The sequence below is a fragment of the Meriones unguiculatus genome, chromosome 12 (genome assembly GCF_030254825.1).
Source record: "Meriones unguiculatus strain TT.TT164.6M chromosome 12, Bangor_MerUng_6.1, whole genome shotgun sequence".
Taxonomy (NCBI): Eukaryota; Metazoa; Chordata; class Mammalia; order Rodentia; family Muridae; genus Meriones; species Meriones unguiculatus.
Genome location: NC_083360.1, coordinates 80,204,899 through 80,223,218, shown reverse-complemented (window position 1 = coordinate 80,223,218; position 18,320 = coordinate 80,204,899). Strand labels below are relative to the sequence as shown.

General features: G+C 41.4%; 1 protein-coding gene across 3 annotated transcripts in view; it reads right to left on the bottom strand.

Moving 5' to 3' along the window:
• Lepr (leptin receptor) overlaps window positions 1–18,320 on the bottom strand; it is a 78,336-nt gene that overhangs the window by 12,803 nt on the left and 47,213 nt on the right. For all 3 annotated transcript variants that reach the window (XM_060365981.1, XM_060365980.1, XM_060365979.1), the window contains exons 11-19: window positions 17,742–17,941; window positions 15,552–15,700; window positions 13,998–14,157; window positions 13,800–13,882; window positions 7,757–7,973; window positions 5,124–5,306; window positions 3,798–3,893; window positions 1,295–1,400; window positions 129–204 (exon numbers count right to left, since the gene is read on the bottom strand). In XM_060365981.1, the coding sequence (XP_060221964.1) occupies window positions 129–204; window positions 1,295–1,400; window positions 3,798–3,893; window positions 5,124–5,306; window positions 7,757–7,973; window positions 13,800–13,882; window positions 13,998–14,157; window positions 15,552–15,700; window positions 17,742–17,941 (1,270 nt within the window). The remainder of the gene's footprint in view (window positions 1–128; window positions 205–1,294; window positions 1,401–3,797; window positions 3,894–5,123; window positions 5,307–7,756; window positions 7,974–13,799; window positions 13,883–13,997; window positions 14,158–15,551; window positions 15,701–17,741; window positions 17,942–18,320) is intronic.

The window sequence follows — 18,320 nt, the reverse complement described above, 5'->3', positions numbered from 1 at the left end:
GGACACATGATGAACAGACTTGTTAAAGTAAATTGAAGAAAATAAAGCCTTTTAGGGATGTTTAAAGATCTAGAAGTCATCTAAAGCACAACCTTAGATATTCCGGGTTAAAATACTTAAAAAGTGACCTTTTGGAAATTAAGTCCTTGTGCCCAGGAACAATTCTTGGGGTTTGGAACATCTTCCCAAAACAATTTTTTCATTCTGCAAAGGAGAAATAAAGCACTATGATTACAGGAACGGTCAGAATGAAAAGACATTAGCAGTTAGCATACAGGGTCAGCATTGGTCCACTGGATCAGCTCGGTCAGGCCAGATCCATATTGACATTTGACTCCACAAAGTGTTCACTAAACTTCTGTGAAGAGCAAATTAACAACCAGCCTCCTCTTACTGTATGCCAGGCACCGTGCTAACTCCCTTGCCTAGGTTTTCCTTAGAAAATATTTTAAATGGCCATCACCTGGGCCGTGAGAAACAAGGCCGCTTGATATGGTCCCGCCCCACTCACTCAACTAAAGCTCGAGGTCAGAGTGTATCATCTTCCTCCCTTCGTTTTTTGAGAGAGGACTAAGGCTTCTATAGATCTGACGTGTGTGAGATAAACTCGTGGGTTGGGTGTCTCAGCAGAGTGCCGCGGCCCCCACAGAACCACCAGGAAACTCGAGGGCGTTGGCCGAACCAGACACCCTGGAGCTTTCCGCAGCAGAGTGGAGTCCCTGGAGTCCTCTGAGAAAAGTTGCCACGAAACATGTGCTTTGAAGGTCTCACGATCTCACTGAAATCTCCAGTCCAGACTGCAGAGCCCTAAAAGCCATTTTTACCAAATCGAAGGGCACACTGCCCAGGATTTTCTGTTATGAGTCAGCTGGTTCCTGAATGGGTACACAGAATTGTTTTGTTTGTTTGTTTTTGAGACCAGGTTTCTCTGTGTAGCCCTGGCTGTCCTGGAAGTCTCTCTGTAGACCAGGCTAGCCTCAAAATCGAAGAGATCCACCTGCCTCTGCCTCCTGAGTGCTGGGATTAAAGATGTGTACCACCACTGCCTAGTTCACAGGAAAAAAAATTTAAAGCTGAATTCTGCCTTCAAGTGTATGTTGCCATACTACGATGAAAAGTCATTTCCTGAAAACAACCTTTCCATTTGTGTCATGTTAATTGCATATGAGATACATATAAAAAAACATTTTAACGCGTTTAAATTTGTTAGTATTATGAGTTAGGTTTTATGTCAGACCTTGAATATGCTTAAGTTACACTCTTTATGGTAAAAGCCCTTAACCTAATGCAATACCTCTGGTGTGAGATTAACAGTGTTCCAAGCAGCAGGACACAACAGGAAATAATTATGGGCACAATCACATACAGCCCCGCGTCATTCTTCTGCTTCTCAACATCATCTGAAAGAGAAACACGAGTCAAACGGTCATCCCCTTACAAAGACGATTCTGCAAAATCACAGGTGGAACATACACTCTAATTTCCTCATGCCTGTGTTACCTTCAAACATACAGAAATGTGCACATATTCTAATTCCACTGGGTCTATATTACCTTCAGCCACACAGAAGCCTTAAAAAGAAGAAAGCAGAGGCCGCACAGATAGCTCGGGGGTTAAGAGCCCTGGCTGCTCTCAAAGAGGGATGTAGTTCACTTCCCAGCACCCATATGGCAGCTCACAACCATGTATAACTCCAGTGCAGGATATCTGATTGCCTCTCTGGCCCCTGAGGTATCAGGAATGCATTTGGTACACACACATATGTTCAGGCAAAGACTCATGCATGGAAAAATTAAAATAAATACTTTTAAAGGAGAAATAAAAATACATTGTGTCCACGTTAAGAGCTGTTTTGACTAATATCATACTTGAAATTTAGCAAAACATTGTTTTAGAACAGTGTACTTGCCAGGCCTCTCCATCTAACTGTTTTTTAAGCTCTGAGTCAGAGCATCAATTAAACTTTCCATAATGAACTCATGATCTGCTCCTGCAGACCCTATTGCCAGCATCTGCCAATCTTCATTTTCAGCTGCAGACACACTGGTGTCCTTGCTGCTGAAGGCCTCGGGGCCTTTGCATGAGCCATTCTGGCCTGATGTTTGGTTTTTTTTTTTTAATATTTTTTATTTTTAAATAATTTTATACATTCATTTGTATCCCAGCTGTACCCCCTCTCCCTCTTTTCTTCCCAATCCTCCCCTCCCTCCCTCATCTCCTCCCTGCCCCCTTCCAAGTCCACTGAGAGGGGGTGTCCTCCTCTCCTTTCATCTGGCCCTAGCTTATCAGGTATCTTCAGGATGGTTGCAATGTCTTTATCTGTGGTCTAGCAAGGCTGCTCCTCCCTCAGGGGGGAGGGGAAGCTCATGAGTTCATGTCAGAAACAATTCCTGTCTCCTTACTAGGGAACCCACTTGGATACTGAGCTACCATGGGCTATGTCTGAGCAGGGGTTGTAGGTTATATCTGTGCATGGTCCTTGGTTGGATAAACAGTCTCATAGAAGACCCCTGTGCTCAGATATATTTGGACCTTGTGGGGCTCCCTGTCCCCTCTAGGATATACTAATTCCCCCTTCCTTCATATGATTCCCTACACTCTGCTGAAGGCTTGGTTATGGGTCTCAGCATCTGCTTTGAGACACTGCTAGGCAGAGTCTTTCATGGCCTGATGTTCTTGCTGCTGCCTCAGCTACCTAAGGGTTCACTCCTAAGGGGGTGGCACATGGCACCCCAGCTTGCAGTGTTCCTCCCTCCCATACTCAGAGCTTTGCTCAAGTACCAGAGCCCAGAGAAAGACCATTTCCACCCTCCCTCAACAGGTTTAACTCTGTCATCACCTCACCTGTATTTGCCTTCAAGGCACTGACTTTCACCTGGTGCTGTATCTTAAATAACACATTCATGGACCATCATTGCCTGTGCAGCCGTGAGACTTAAGTCCCACAAAGGCAGACTTACGTTCCTCCCAGTTAGTGTCCAGTTCTTAGAACAATGTTCAACACGTATTTGTTGAGTAATAAATATTACTCTAGAAGCAAGTACAATGCTTCTCTTTTGAAACTCCATCACTGTGTTACTTGGATTTACTAACTTAAAAAGTAATAAAAACCTTCCCCCTGGTTGGGGGGGGGGGCAGTCTTGCCAGGCCACAGAGGAAGACAATGCAGCCAAGTCCTGATAAGACCTGATAGGCTAGGGGCAGACGGAAGGGGAGGAAAACCTCCCTTATCAGTGGGCTAGGGGAGGGGCATAGAGGGAAAAAAGGGAGGAAGGGGGTAGGGAGTGAGAGGAGATGAGGGAGGGGGCCACAGCCAGGATGCAATGTGAATAAATTGTAATAAATAAACAAACAAACAATAAATAAATTTTTAAAAATATAAAGGAAAAGTAATTAAAGTAAGGGTAAGCACAGTAATCCAAACAGAAGGTATCCGGTGAATTTAATGATCCAGTTTCAGACAAAAGAAAGACAGAATTTCCTTAAACAACCCAATGACAGCTCTAGGTAAAAATCCCAGCTCTACATGATCCTATGAGGAAGAAATTAATCCAGTGATAGTATAACTGCCAACAAACTAGGAAATACATAGAGAAAAGAAAAAGTAAAGCAGGGCCAGGAGACACCTCAGCAGGGAAAGCATTTGAGCTCAATCCCCAGAACCCGGAGTAGAAGGAACAGGGTACCGAGGGTTGTCCCTGGCCTCCACGTGGGTGTGGGACAAATGTGCATATCAGCATCACATATATAACACACAAATACTTTCTGTTTTTTAAAGAAAATACTTTTGTTTTTACCTTCGGTGAAACCATTAATTATCTTTGGTTTTCCAATTCCTTCCATAAATACAGGGTAAAGAGTAAACTGATACTTCTCAATGGGAATGAAATTATCTGAAAAGAAAAACAAAGTTCCTGCTAACCAAGAATGAAATCTATATAGAAAACTGCAGCTTATGCTGTCCCAACACTAGTCATTATTTTCTGATTGGCTTGATGTCTAAAGAAATTTCAGAAATAACCTCAACACTCCAAAGTTTGCTAGTAGTGATCCTGGTTTTCAGATATGTTTTCAAACCTTCTAAGACACAAATGACTGGTTTTCCAAGGGCATGTGCCAGTGAGAGCCAATTTGTTCAAGCTCAAGGCACGTTTTCTTTTGTTCCTGAATGTGCTACCCCAGGCTCGCATGTTCTCCCTTTTATCATCCTCAGAGTAAGGAAGAGTCTCTTCCTAAGTGAAGTTAGCTTGCTCAGTTTTCCCTGAAGAAGTCACACAAAAAGAAGTTCTCTTGTGCTATGTGAGGGTCACAATACACGGAGAATGACAACCCCCACAGCCATGTTCGAGACAGACCTGGCATTGATTCCTGAAAACGCTAATGGTACTAGACCGGCAGCCCATAACAGGCAGAGCTCTGAGAAGCCTGGTTCATCATCCCTCTGGTTCACATTGGAGAGTAACCACCTACTGCATTGACCATGGACTTGCTTCCCTGCTCATAATTTATAAATAAATTTAGGCGTTGATAATTAAAGGAAAGTGTGGTTCCCTTAGATGGTATAAGACCAGGGCAGCTCCTAGTCCCCCTACTTAACCTCCCTTCCTTCTGGCTCTGCCTGGAACTGTTGATGTCATTGGCTCTTAACTCTCCGAGTAACTGGCCACTCTTGGAGGGATAACACTGACCTAGGCCAACAGGTCCAGAGTCCTCAGACTCCCAGCCTAGCCCTCCCACTCACTGCTTAGTGACATTATTATAATTGGGTACTGAATTGGAGGGAAATCTGGCATCAGACCTTAGAAGATTTTAAAAAGTAAGACCGAAGCAATATGAGCTCAACTAAATAAATACCTTATGTACACTTATAAAAGGTTATACGATCATCACATATTCTGACAGAAAGGGTTAGGGAGAAGGTTTAAGACGTCTGATTGCATCTGTGTAAAACATAAAAGAAAAATGCTCACAGACATGCAGCAAACTTTCTGACCGGGCAACCAGATTATAATTCAGTTGGTAGTACCTGGAATCCTCATTTTGAGGTTGTCATGAACCCGTTTATTATCTGAATCGTCAGTCTATAGTGTCAGGCTAACTCATGGAAAGAACTGTAAACATACCATGGATATAATACTTCTTAACGTTCGAAGGGATTCTAAGCCATTTCATTCCATCATCTTCATTAAGATTCTTCCATTCAATAATCAGGTACAGTAGGTTGTAATCACCAGGTGATAGTGTCCAGGACAGGACCACACAGCTGCTGCTCAGGGGGTAAGCACTGAGTGACTGCACAGCACTCACTGAGAGGAAGAGGAGGAGTTCATTTTAAATTCAAGGTGAATGAAAATCTACTAACTGTCTTGAGAAATAACAGATAAATGGAGAGGGAAGAGGAGGCAGACAATTTCTACAAATGTCATGGAAATCACACAAGCAGAATGTAGGCGTCTATGACTTGGAGAAGAAAAGAGATTCTACCTCAAATATAAAAGTTTTGAATTTTGATAGGGTCAAACTTGTTCTCAGCTGGAACCCCACACAAGTCTATTAACCACCCTCTCTGACACCCACTCCATCTTCTCTCCCACTGGTGAGTGAGACTTTCAAAGAATGCCCTCAGCAGAGTCCCTTCAGAAAGCCTTGGTGGATTTCCACATCTGAGGAGGCCGTTCCTGTCATGTCTATGTGACCCACAGGCCATGCCCCAACCCATGAACCACCCTTGTTTTACTTCATCTCTTGCCCTGAGTTGTGAACACCTGACTAGGTGTGCATCTACTGGGAGCCAAGACTTCCCCACCCCAAACCTGTGAGAGGAAATTTAGTTCCTGTCAACATCATTTCTTCAACATGGTTTCTCTACCCTCAACCTAAGATCAAGCTCCTGTTTACTTTCTTTCAAAAAAATCATACCCCTGTCCAGGCATGGTAGCACATGACTTCTATCCCAGCATTGACAGGACAGAGAGACAAGCAGATCTCTGTGAGTTTAAGGCTAGACTGGTCGACATAGTGAGTACCAGGCCAGCCAGACCTACGTAAGGAGAACCTGTCTCAATTCCCGGGACTCACATAAAGGTGGAAAATGAAGTCAACTCCACTAAGTTGTCTTCTGACTTCCACATACACGCTGTATTATGTGTTCCCATAAATACACACCACACATGAACACACTCACAATGATATATATAACAGTTTCAATTAAAAATAATAAATTGTCCTTAATATTTTAGAATGTGCCCTGAACTTTAAAGAAGGGATATAACATATTCAAGCAATAATTAAAGACTTCCCAAAAGAAGTGACCCTTGGAAAAGGCTAGCAGGGTGGTAGAGATGCCAGAAAATGAGTATTTTCTATTTAAAATGATGTGTTCAATACACAATCCAGATTAGAGGTTCCTGTTGGAAGTGCCTCTTGAGCCAGCAAGGCAGCCCAGCAGGTAAAGGCACCAGCACGAAGCCTGTCAACCTGAGTCGGATGTCCTGGAACCCACATGTTGGAAGGTGAGAAATAACTCCCACAAGCTGTCCTCTGACCTCCACATACATACTCTGACATGAGCATCCCTCCAAAATTAATTAGTTTTAAAATATGCATTTGTGAAAAGAAAGTATCAATGCTCAGAATAATCAAATATAACAATATTAATAAAGGGGAGGTGTTCACTACCCACATCAAATAAAGACCTCAACAGTTTCCAAGTCTCAGAAATTAATTTGAGTCTATATAGCTTATCATGCTATTACTAAAATGCATAGTATTTTATATATAAGTAAACACTATAAATGTACTACATGGAAATATATATCATAATATATACAGTATGTACTTACAGAGTACTATATGTAACAAAATACTTTATATTTATGTTAAAAATGCTCTATAGTCTAATTTTTAAGAGAGAGAGTGACCTTTGTTATTCCAAAGGGTTTAAGTATTAGATTCACTGGAATATTCTATTGTTGATAATGTCGTTTCAGAAATGTTCAGATGAACATAGTTATTGGTTTGCCCTGTTTCTCACATAGACAAGAGAGTAAGTATGAAAGTGGATTCTGGACTGCTCCGAGGAAATTTTAGATAAGAGGGGCTGTATAGAGGTTACATACTAAAAGGGGGTGTCACACCCCAACTAATAAATCTTCAGTACAACCTGTACACCTAAGTCTCAGGGAAAACCATGGAACAGGGAAAGGGAGACTTGTAGAAACCAGAGGCCCAGGGCATCTACTGTTGACTGTGTCCCCTAGACATGAACTCTAAACAATATGGCTGCCTGAACAAGACAAGCAGAAGTGGCAACACCAGTTGACCTGCCAAGATGGACAGGGGAAATGTTTCCCACATGGTGACCCGCTCCTCCAGCCCACCCCAGGAGGTGCTCACAGGTGACCAGTGTCTGCTGAGAGAGGATGGACCAGTCACCTCCCTCATAGATTGGCTAATCCCAACTGGTCAGCCCCGGACACATGTACATACGGGCAAAGCAAAATGGACTCAGATAGGTTACGTTTTACATGTGTATAATATTTAATAATAAAGAAGAGACTGTGAATTTTGGAGGGGGTTCGTGGAAGGAACTGGAGTGGAGAGGGGCAAGAATGATGTAGGTGCGGCGCTATAGAAGGAGAGTCATGCAGTCAAGCTACGGCACAATTTAGTAGCGGGGCTGAACTAATCACAATAAACAAGAGGGTTCTGCATAAAAATAAACCACTAGGGTGGCCAGCTCCTCAGCATCCCTTACCTTTACTCATGGGCCGTGAGAATGTCAGGTTAAAGTTTGCAAGGGAGGCACCGATGGAATTGATGGCCAGAACCGTAACAGCGTGCGCCTGCTCTGCCCACAGGAAAGTGAGGTTGGTCTGATTGCCTGCGTCTTCTGACCACGTCCCGTTGTGGGCGGTGCGGTGCTGCACCACATACCTCCTGACGCTGCACATTGAGTCATTTCTCCTCAGGGGCTGCAGTAAACACAGAAATTGATCAGCACGCGGACCACAGCGTTCGTAGCGACCGAGCTCACGGAGTTCTTACACGCTCCCACCAGGAGACAGGAGTTAAGGCCAGGATGGTCACTGTTCAACCTAGGGCTAAGGAATCGGGAGAGAGGGTGGGAGTTAAAACCATGCCACGCAGCAGGCATGAGCGTATCTAGGAATCAAGCAGCACAGGGAAATTAATTTTCCCCTTTTGATTTCTTTTTCCTTCAGATCCAGAGATTAAATCCCTTAAAGACAGTGAAGTAAGAACACAAATTAGAACATTTGAAATACCAAGAACATGTAGGAAATACTAGGAATTTTCACTCTAATCACTGAGAAAGGCTGACAAGGAAGGATCCTCGCCTAACAAGCAAGCAAAGTTTCAGCCGAGGAGCAAGGAAGCTCTGGGATTTATCGCCACCTGGAGAACCCAGGTAAATCTGCTATTGTTCTTTCAGGATGTACTTGGAAGATCACCTAAAGCAACAAGAGTTTTTGTAAACAAATGAACAAACAAACAACCTTAAAGTTCAACAAATAACTGAGGCTTTCTGGGCAGTTTATGTGGCCCTGAGCATTTCTGTCCCATAGCTTTTTATTTAAAAAAAAAAAAAAAGAAAAGAAAAGAAAAGAAGGAGCATGTTATGGAAGACTCCTGTGTAAAACTCATGCCAGCTCCAATGCTGCTCTTCCATTCTGAGGAGTCCAGCAATACCCTTCACTTCCCAGCTAACTTTACCTACTGCAGGTAAAAGAATGCTGCCAAGCCCTTAGAAAGCTACAACAAGATGAATTTTATAACACAGACCAGGACAAGTGTCTCCGAGTCACAGAGGCACAGTCACCCAGATGCATGCATGTATCCTCAGTGGTAGGAACCTCAGGGATGGAAGGGTGGAAGCAACCATCATAAGGAAAAAAAAAAAAAAACAACTATCTAAGGAAGGACCAGTTTTATTTTATCTGAAAAAGTCTGTGCTGTTTTGATGTGTTAATATTTAGTTTTGTAACCATTAGTAAAAAAAATTTTTTTTCAAAGATATTCATGGTTCACCTGTATATTTACTGCTCCAACATTAAAATGAACATTTCTTTGATTGGATAATAATGTTAGAAACATTTCTTCCTCCAGGACTGTCTTAACTTTTAGGCCCTCTTAGCTTCCAAAATCAGGGAATACACACATCTCTAAATATTTCTGTAAGAATACACCTAAGCTTACCATGAGCTCACGTTGCTCACTAACTCCAGCCTACGACTACAGCCGTCATTTTGGCTGAGCAGTGAAAAATGTGCTCACTTCAATTTGTCTTCCTAATTTTTCCATTCCAAGATATAGACTAATGTTATTTACAACTGGTAGCCTACATTCCTGGGAGAAATGTACAGCTCCAAAGTATCTCTGTAGCATCTTCCATCTTTCACATTTCACACTCCTTTCCAAAATTAATGAAGCCCTTTTCCCTTGCCGCGCTCAGTGAGGTCATTTCATACACTTGTGACAGAGACATCTTAGTCATAATCTGTATTTCATGCTAGAATCATCCACTTTATGCTTTTTTTTTTTAAGTCTGTATACTGTAAGGTTTAATCTTTGTCTTACGAAGTTTTAGGTTTGGGCAAATGTGTAATGTACTGTACCTGCCATTTCAGCATTTCACAAAAGAGTGGATTAATAATTATGAATACAGTGAATAACTCATGTACAAGTTTTCATGTAGAAAAAGTTTTCGAGTCACCCAGGGAAGCATCTATGAGTAAGACACTCCATCAAGGCTATGTTTAACTTGCAAAGTGGCTGCACAATTTTGCTTTCCACTATCAGCAAACCAAGTTTCTTGCTGTTCTGTATTCTCAACCAGCAATTTAAAATATATTTAAACATAATTGGCCTTTCTTTCTTCCTTCCTTCCTTCCTTCCTTCCTTCCTTCCTTCCTTCCTTCTTCCTTCCTTCCTTCCTTCCTTCCTTCCTTCCTGAGACAGGATTTCTCTGTGTAACCTTGGCTGTCATACACTTGCTTTGTAGACCAGGCTGGCCTCTAACTCATAGAGATCTGCCAGCCTCTGCCTCCCCCAGGGCTGGGATTATATGAGTGTGCCACCATGACTGGCATAATTAGTCATTTTAACAGATGTGAAATCATGCCTTATTGCTGTTTTACTTTATAAATCCTCAACAATGACAAACAATGTTGAGAATCTTTTTGTGTTTTTATTTGTGACCTCTGGGTCTGCTTTGGTTACATTTCTATTCAGATATTGGTCCTTATTTTTGTTGGGCTATTTGTTTTTGTTTTTGCCTTTTTTTTTTTTTTTGACACTGAAGTGTCCTTGCTGCAATGAACGTTTTATTCTCTTGAAGTCTTTCTCATGTCAGAATTTATTTTAATAAAGCTCAACTTAGTAACATTGAAAAACTGACAATATGGTTGGTGAGAGTGCATAGCTTTTGCCACCAAACCTGATGACTTGAGTTTGATTGCCAGAACCCACATGGTAGAGAGAGAACCAATTCTTGTAAATTGTCCTCTGACACCACACATGTGTCAGGGTACTCAGGTGTCCACACAGCACACAATAAACAAACAACAAATAAATGAACATAAAAACAGTTGTTTCTTTTTTAAATAGCACCTCCCATGTTGGGGATATGTCAGAGACATGGCTCATTTCAAAGAGGCTCTGAAGACTGGAGTAAGAAAACCATGAACAATGTAATAAAACAGTTCAGATTGAGTGTCTCTATATCCGGTATCCAATCATGCTGAAATCCCAAAGTGCTAACATGAAGCCCAAGAAACTGGAAGCACTTTGAATTTCAGATGTTTGATTAGAAATGTTTTACTGAGCCAGGAGCAGTGGCACATACCTGTGATCCCAGCACTCGGGGAGGCAGAGGCAGGTGGATCTCTGTGAGTTCAAGGCTGTTCTGGTCTACAAAGCAAGCACAGAACAGCCAAGGCTACGCAGAGAAACCCTATTCTCAAAAAACAAAACGAAAGAAAGAAAGAAAGAAAGAAAGAAAGAAAGAAAGAAAGGAAGGAAGGAAGGAAGGAAGGAAGGAAGGAAGGAAGGAAGGAAAGAAAATGTTTTACTGATAAAGGATGTACAAGTATTCCAAAATCCAAAGCTTTCAAAAGTATTTCTGGTAAAAAAAAAATATATATATATATATGCTCGGTCCAAATGAATAACTAAATCTTCATAGCCCATGCTCATTGACATAAATAAATGTGAGACAATGTGAGTCTGCCATTAGAAAGAATTCTAAATCATTTTTTCACAGATTCTTCACTCGCAAGCAGTTTGTCACAGTGACTTCATTCCAAATGCACAACACAAAGAGGGAGAAAGTCACCATACAGTCAGAGGCTACACCATTCCCGAAGTGACCTCTGCAAGACTCACGTCAGTTCTGCTATCCTGAGGTAGTATGTAGCCTTAATCTAGCATGAAAAAATAAAAAAAAATGTTGCTTTAAAAAAATGTGTGCTTTGTACCCAAAACCCCATAGGGGAATCTAATCATGAGCAAACATCAGAACATTTGGACCAAACTATACAAAATTCTAGCTTCTCTGGAATCTGTTATGAACTTTAATTACAATGACATCAGAATTTTTAAATTAACTGTAACAAATGTATTGTGTAAGGGCATTATTTGTGGATAAAACAGGATGTGGGGGATTTGAGGCAATTCTCTATGTTCTTTGCTATTTTTATATCAGTCTAAAACTAAAAGTTTTATATGTAAAAATGTCAGAGAAGTTGTTTTTTATTTACTTTAAAAAATACATGTATCTACCCAGTTTGTGTGCGTGTACATGTATGTGGGTGGGTGTGTTTTCATGTCATGGCACATGAATGTGCCAGAGTACGACTTGTGGAAGTCAGTTCTTCCCTTCCACCATGTAGAACCCAGGGATCAACCTCAGGTTATCACACTTAGTGGCCAATGTCTTTACCCCATGAGCCACAGCGCTAGAATTTCAGAACTTGTGTTTTGTTGTATGTAGCCTTACCCTATAGCTTTATGGGATTTTGACTGTCCACACTATGAAAATCTTACTCTGGCTTTAGAACCTAGATTAGGGACCTAGGTTTGGTTCCTGATATATCTCCCAAAGCCGTGGGTTAAGTGTTTACCACCAGCCTGCTGTGCTGTCCTGAGGAGAAGCAAACTTCAGGACAGAAGTCCTAGTCATTAGGTCCTAGTGAAAAGGAATAAGGTCATTAGCAGAGTGCCTCGAAAGTGCCATTGGGCCCTTCTCTTTTTCCTTTCTCTTTCATGTCCCTGCTGCCATTAGGAGGGATTGTGCATTCGTTTCTTTAGCCATGTGCTTCCACCACAATGGACCCAAAGCAATGGCACCAACAGGACACAGAGCTTTGAAACCCTGAGTCAGGTAAACCTTTCTTCTTTATAAGCTATATATCACAGACACTTTGTTGATGATGCAACACTGACTAACATGGAGACCATAATCACTGAAATTCTACTCGGCTAAAGAAAGCAAAGCAACACAAAACAGAAAGTGGGTTCATTCAAGGAAAGGTATTATAGTATTCGAGAGACAGAAGGTTAGTAAAGATGCTATCTCTGCCTTCAGAGCAACCCTCAGGAACCTATATTGTTCTACTATCCAATATGACAGTCACCAGCCACCTGTGACTGTTTAAATTTAAGTTAACTAAATTAAGTAAAAAGTGAAAATTCAGATTTTGCATCACATTGGACACAACTCAAGCCACAGGTGGCAGCCACGTTTGGAGGATGCACTTACAAATACAGAATGTGCCACCAGGCAACGTCACTGAGGAAACATGGGAAGCATGGGAACTATCTAGAAAGAAGAGCCATTGCTCTACTCAAGGTCATGATGGAGTATGAGGAAGGAGACGAGATTTACTGTAGCCTGGGCCACAGGGGAGTTATCACAGCTATCAGGAGAGAAAGAGATTCTAATATCTGAGCCAAACCACTGCAGTACCTCTCTGCAGGAACACTCAGTATTGAACAAATATCAGCGTCGATTCTTAATGTTACTTTCAAGTAAAAAGGTCAAAATGAACAACAGTTTCAAAATTGCATTACCATGTAAACAAAATTACATAGTAACTGGAATTAGGTACTAAGTGTATATAAGCTCTTACACCAATTTTGATATAGATCAGGTAACTGTTTGTAAATATGTATTAATTTCCTTCCTCATGGGAACTGAAATTGATCTGACATTTATATAATAAACACAACATTGCCTAGCTCATGTAGTTTATTACTAAATCAGTCTTAAGCTTGAAATCTGCTGAGGAAATGATTTACTTGGGATAGAAGTTAACTCTTTAGGAGAATGGAAGCTTTGGCATTTCCACTTGATTATCCATCATTATGGAAAACCCTCATCCTCTGCCATCCATAGGTCAAATACTCTTTTACATCTCGTGTGCTTGAAGTGTGAGGAGAAAAGCCATGTTTACATTGTTCAGTCTCGAATAGTTAGTATGCTTTAAGCAATACTAATTATCATTTCGTAATCTTATCCTGATACAAATGACAAATGTGAAGCCCAAAGAGTTCAAGACTTTGCCAGAATTGCACTGACATGATTATAATTGAACTGAGAAAACGATAAAGACACCTGGTGATGCCAATACTCCAGATACTCAGCTCTGAGCAACCACACCTCCCAACGCATTAAAACAGAAGATCTGGGGTCATCTGTGAGATAAACAGTTACAGGGTTATGAACAAAGAACAGACAAACACAACTTCAGACTAAAGTAAAAGGCAGGAATTAGAAATACCTTCCAAAGCAAGGTGACATTTCTCTCCTTTTTAGTAACATCGCCATCCATTAGTCTCCAAACCTCAGGTCCTCTCAGGGGAGCTGCAGAATGACAAGGAGCCCAAGTTGGATACATGTCCTTGGAATGAATGTTTTCAGTCACATTCACAGCACCCGCTTCCGTACTTCCAAGAAACATTAACAAACGTTCACAGACCTTTCACATCCATGATGCGCGTGTAGGCTGGCCTGCTCCAGTTGCTCCAGTACCCCAGTCCATCCGACCGCCTGCAGCGCACCTGTGCCACGTAGACCGCACAGAGGTCCAGCACCGGCAGGCTGGCTGACTTTGATTTTACATCCAATACCTCGTGTATCTGCAAAGGAAGTCACACTGTCGATGCATGCGCCTCCCATGGGTCCTGAAGTACACTTCTTTTAAAAACCTCACACTTAAACTCCAAGCTTAAGCCATAGTGATGTTCTGTTTTCCCACTTCAGAAACACTTCAGTGAAGTTTGGCCAGCCAAAGGAGCACTGCCTCCCACATCTGCTCCTTCCCTTGTCAACTCGATGTCCTTGCAAGGTCAGTCCCAAACACACTCTTACCCTACTGCTAATCCTTGTCTTCTGATGGTCTCTCTACCACAAAGACAGAATTCTAACATGGTGGTCAGATAGGGCCTCTCTAGAGAATGGAACGGATAATACTCACAGACTCCACAGCTGAGGTCAATGATGTATTCAGGGTTTCTTGTATTTCCAGTCTTAGCAATCTGCTACTACCAAACTGACATAAAATTTCCCATGTGCACACTCAACACTGTGATTTTTATTTTAAATCTGTCCCATGCAGACATATACTGAAAGCTATAAGAAGACCTTAGAAGAAATGTGGGTCCCTAGAAAAATGTGTATGGGGGGAGGGATGAAACATCAGTGAAGGCCTTCTGCAAACCTTTAATGTCATAAACTGTATCTCTACCCTAGAAAGGTACAATGAGTCAATTTAACCTCGTAATCTCTTTTTCACAGAACACTTCATTGAGAAAAATGTCCTGTCAAGAAACCTTTGGGAAATGTTGGGATTAAGACCTTTTAATTTAATTTAATCCTTAATTAAACTATGGCACTCTAAATAATGAAAGTAACTACACACTACAGGAGAGTATACTCTTTGTATGTATATTCCAATAAAAATGGGATGCAGTGAAAGTCTGAAACACTATGAGATACTGTTGCATGTTTAACTCTCAGCAGCTGTGATCATCTGCATGATATATGCACGAGGTTGGCCATGGAGGAAAGAGAGGCTCCCAAGGCCCCCACTTCTCCCTGAGGACATTACTGCTTCTGGGGGAAGGTGAGACATTTTCTTTAGTGGTATAGCCACTGATGAGCTGCCCATGCTCCCGTGAAAAAAACATTCTTACCAAAGATGTAGACGGGCAACTGGCTAGGAAGAGAGAGGGAATCAATGGTAGGATAGATAAGAGTAGGTAAGAGGGGGCATATATGATAAAAAGATACCATAATGAAACCCAGTATTAAGTATTATTAATATATGTTCAGAAAACACTTAAATAGCAGGGGTTTACAAGTTCAAAGCCAGCTTTGGCTACAGAGTGATTTTGAAGCTAGCCTGGGCTATACAGAGAGACTCCAATTTAAACACACATACACACACACACACACACACACACACAGAGAGAGAGAAAGAGGGGGGAGATGGATATTAAAGGAGAAGAAAACAGTTTAAAGTAAAAAGTACCTTCCATTGTATTTCTTTTCCATTTAAGCCATATCGAATCTGGAACTGAAGGTTATTCTCTGGAAAGACTGGCTTTTCCCAAGATATTTTCAGTAATCCAATGTTTACAGTAATTTCTGCTTTCACACTAGATGGAGGTAACGGTTTTACTAGAAAAGTTAAAAGAAATAATATTATGTAATAGTATTCATCTTTCTACTTCATATTTACAAAGCAACATTGTTTTTAACGTCTTGTGTCCACTGTGGTGAGCGCCTCATTGAATGGAGCCATGGGTTCGGGTGCCTTAGCAACATGCTAAAATGCTTACGTACTACACTTTCACACTAGCAGGCAAGAAAGTTTTCTCCTGGGGGCACACCCTCCTCGCTCAGATCCCATCAGTTCCCCCTCAGCAGCTACCATGAGCCAGCATCAGGTAGAGCCTGAGGTCTCAAGGACAATGGCCAGGATGCTCCTCTTATTTGATTACTTTGATGGGTACCTCTGACACAACTCTCCAAAGAGAGACAGCCCTTGAATGGAGTATGAAGTATACAACTGTAGTGGCTGCCAGGAATACAACCCATAAATTTAGAGCCATGTACAGGCATTGCATAGGGGGAGCTGGGAAAGACCTCTGTAGACACTCCTCAACCTGTGGATTCCATAAGCTCTGCAGGTCAGGACACTATTGAGTCATAGGGAACAAAGAAGAGCTGGCTCACACGTGAGTGCTTGCCATCTCACTCTTGAAAACAACTACCTCGTAAAGAGTGTGCTCTCTCGTTTGGGCAGTGCATTTTAATCATGTAAGACATCAATGCTAAGAGCTTAGAACACCCAGGATGAAATACCTCAATTTGCCACTAGTATGGAGTTTCTCACGATCATTAAACTCCTCACAGCTCATGAACGTGTTCATCGCCAAGCCAATAGAAAGATAAAATGTTTATCTCTGGAAGAGGCCATTCCTTTTCAAGAAAGGAAGTGTCTGTGTTTGGGACAGCGAAAGAGTTAATTCTTTGTTTGTGCTTCGGTGGATAGATTCCGTGACTGCCAAGCAGCAGCATACACACTGATCACAGTGAGGCGCACTTGCAGGGTGGGGCATGAAGAGCAATGCACAGTTGATGGGTGATACAGAATGCTTTTGTGCCTAATCCAAACTGTAAAAGCCTGGGAGAGGAGGAGCTGAAATTTACACCCCACGTTGCTATGTCCCTAAGGCAAGACAGAGCCTGATTTAAGCTCTTTGATTTAGACACCCAATGTTATGTAGATAGCATGTTGTTGACTCGACGTTGTGTGTGACTGTTTATAACCCTGGAAAATTGAGTAACACAAATGTACCAATTGCAATAAAAACACACACACACACACACACACACACAAACACAGGCGAATTGTGTAAAGAAAATGATAATCAATTGATTGGGCATCTCTATCAAAAAACAGATCTAATAGTTAAAATAAGTTCATCTTATATTTAACACAATATGGATCCTACTTCAAATCTGTACTGATTCATTGAAAATATATGAAAAATATACTGTTTTGGCACAATTTTCTAACAAAATAATGGATAGCAACAAAATAAATGGTCAGCAGTGTGGCCATTTCTCAAATATTCTGCAGTGACACTGGAAGAATACATCAAATGTCTCAAAGGTTCTTTGAATCCTCTGATCTCAATATACCTTTTGAAAATTTGTGAATGCCATTCTAGACCTCATTTTTTTTGTTAATTTTCTTTACTTCTTTTAAATATTTCAAATGTCTCTCTTACCCAGCCTAGCAAATAAAGCTTTGTAATATGACTACTCAGTTTATAAAGCCTTCAGATTATACAAACAAAACTTTCAGATAAAAATAGCAAATGCTTTCAGAACTACACTGGAGGGATATTTTATACTTTATAAAAGCCGCATAAAATTGTACTCACAGTGACATATGCAAACTCATCGAGTGCTTTATGGAAGTGTCCAATTGCTATGAATCTATTATATATTTATAGACAAACCTACTACAAATAACATAAAAATAAACTCTAAATGGTAATTAAAAACTCAAAACTAGAAAGCTTCTAAGGCCAACCATTTTCTCAAACTCCTCTATAAACAGAAACAATGTTTTTTTTTTCTTTGAAATCTAGTGTGATTAGAAAACGATATCCAAATCTAAGGAAAACATACGACTGGTCCGACATACCTACAGAGTCAGGAAGGACACACGTGGGTGGAGACTCAAGTGAACCTAGGGAATGATTGATCCTGATCCACATTGTATAGCCAGACAATAGAAAGATCGGCTGGAAAACACATTCATAAAAGCCATCCCTCTGCAAGGTGCAGTTTTTGGGTTCGGACGTAGGCTGAATAGATGGACTATCCGAACAATACAGGCTGCTCCTTAAAAGATATTTTAAAAAAAAAAATTAGCCAGTTAATACGCAGTATTGATAAGAGGGCAAAGACGTTTTAGAGTGCTGACGTGTTGTTCAAAAGAGATCACTTGTACCATCTAGATAGCGACGCCGTTATTAGGAAGGCACTCTCGTGCTCCCCGCTCTATCTGGGTCTTAAGTCTTTCCACAGACACTGTCTAAAAGCACTGCGCGGGCAATGAGGGGTGAAGGAAGCGAGAAGAGCGGGCAGGAGTAAAGTTAGGCACGGAGCAGCAGGACTGCCGGGGTGGATACGCTAGGCCAGCGGTTCTCAACCTTCCTAACGCTGCGACCCTCTAGTACAGCTCCTCACGTTGTGGGGAGGCCCAGTCACACAGCTATTG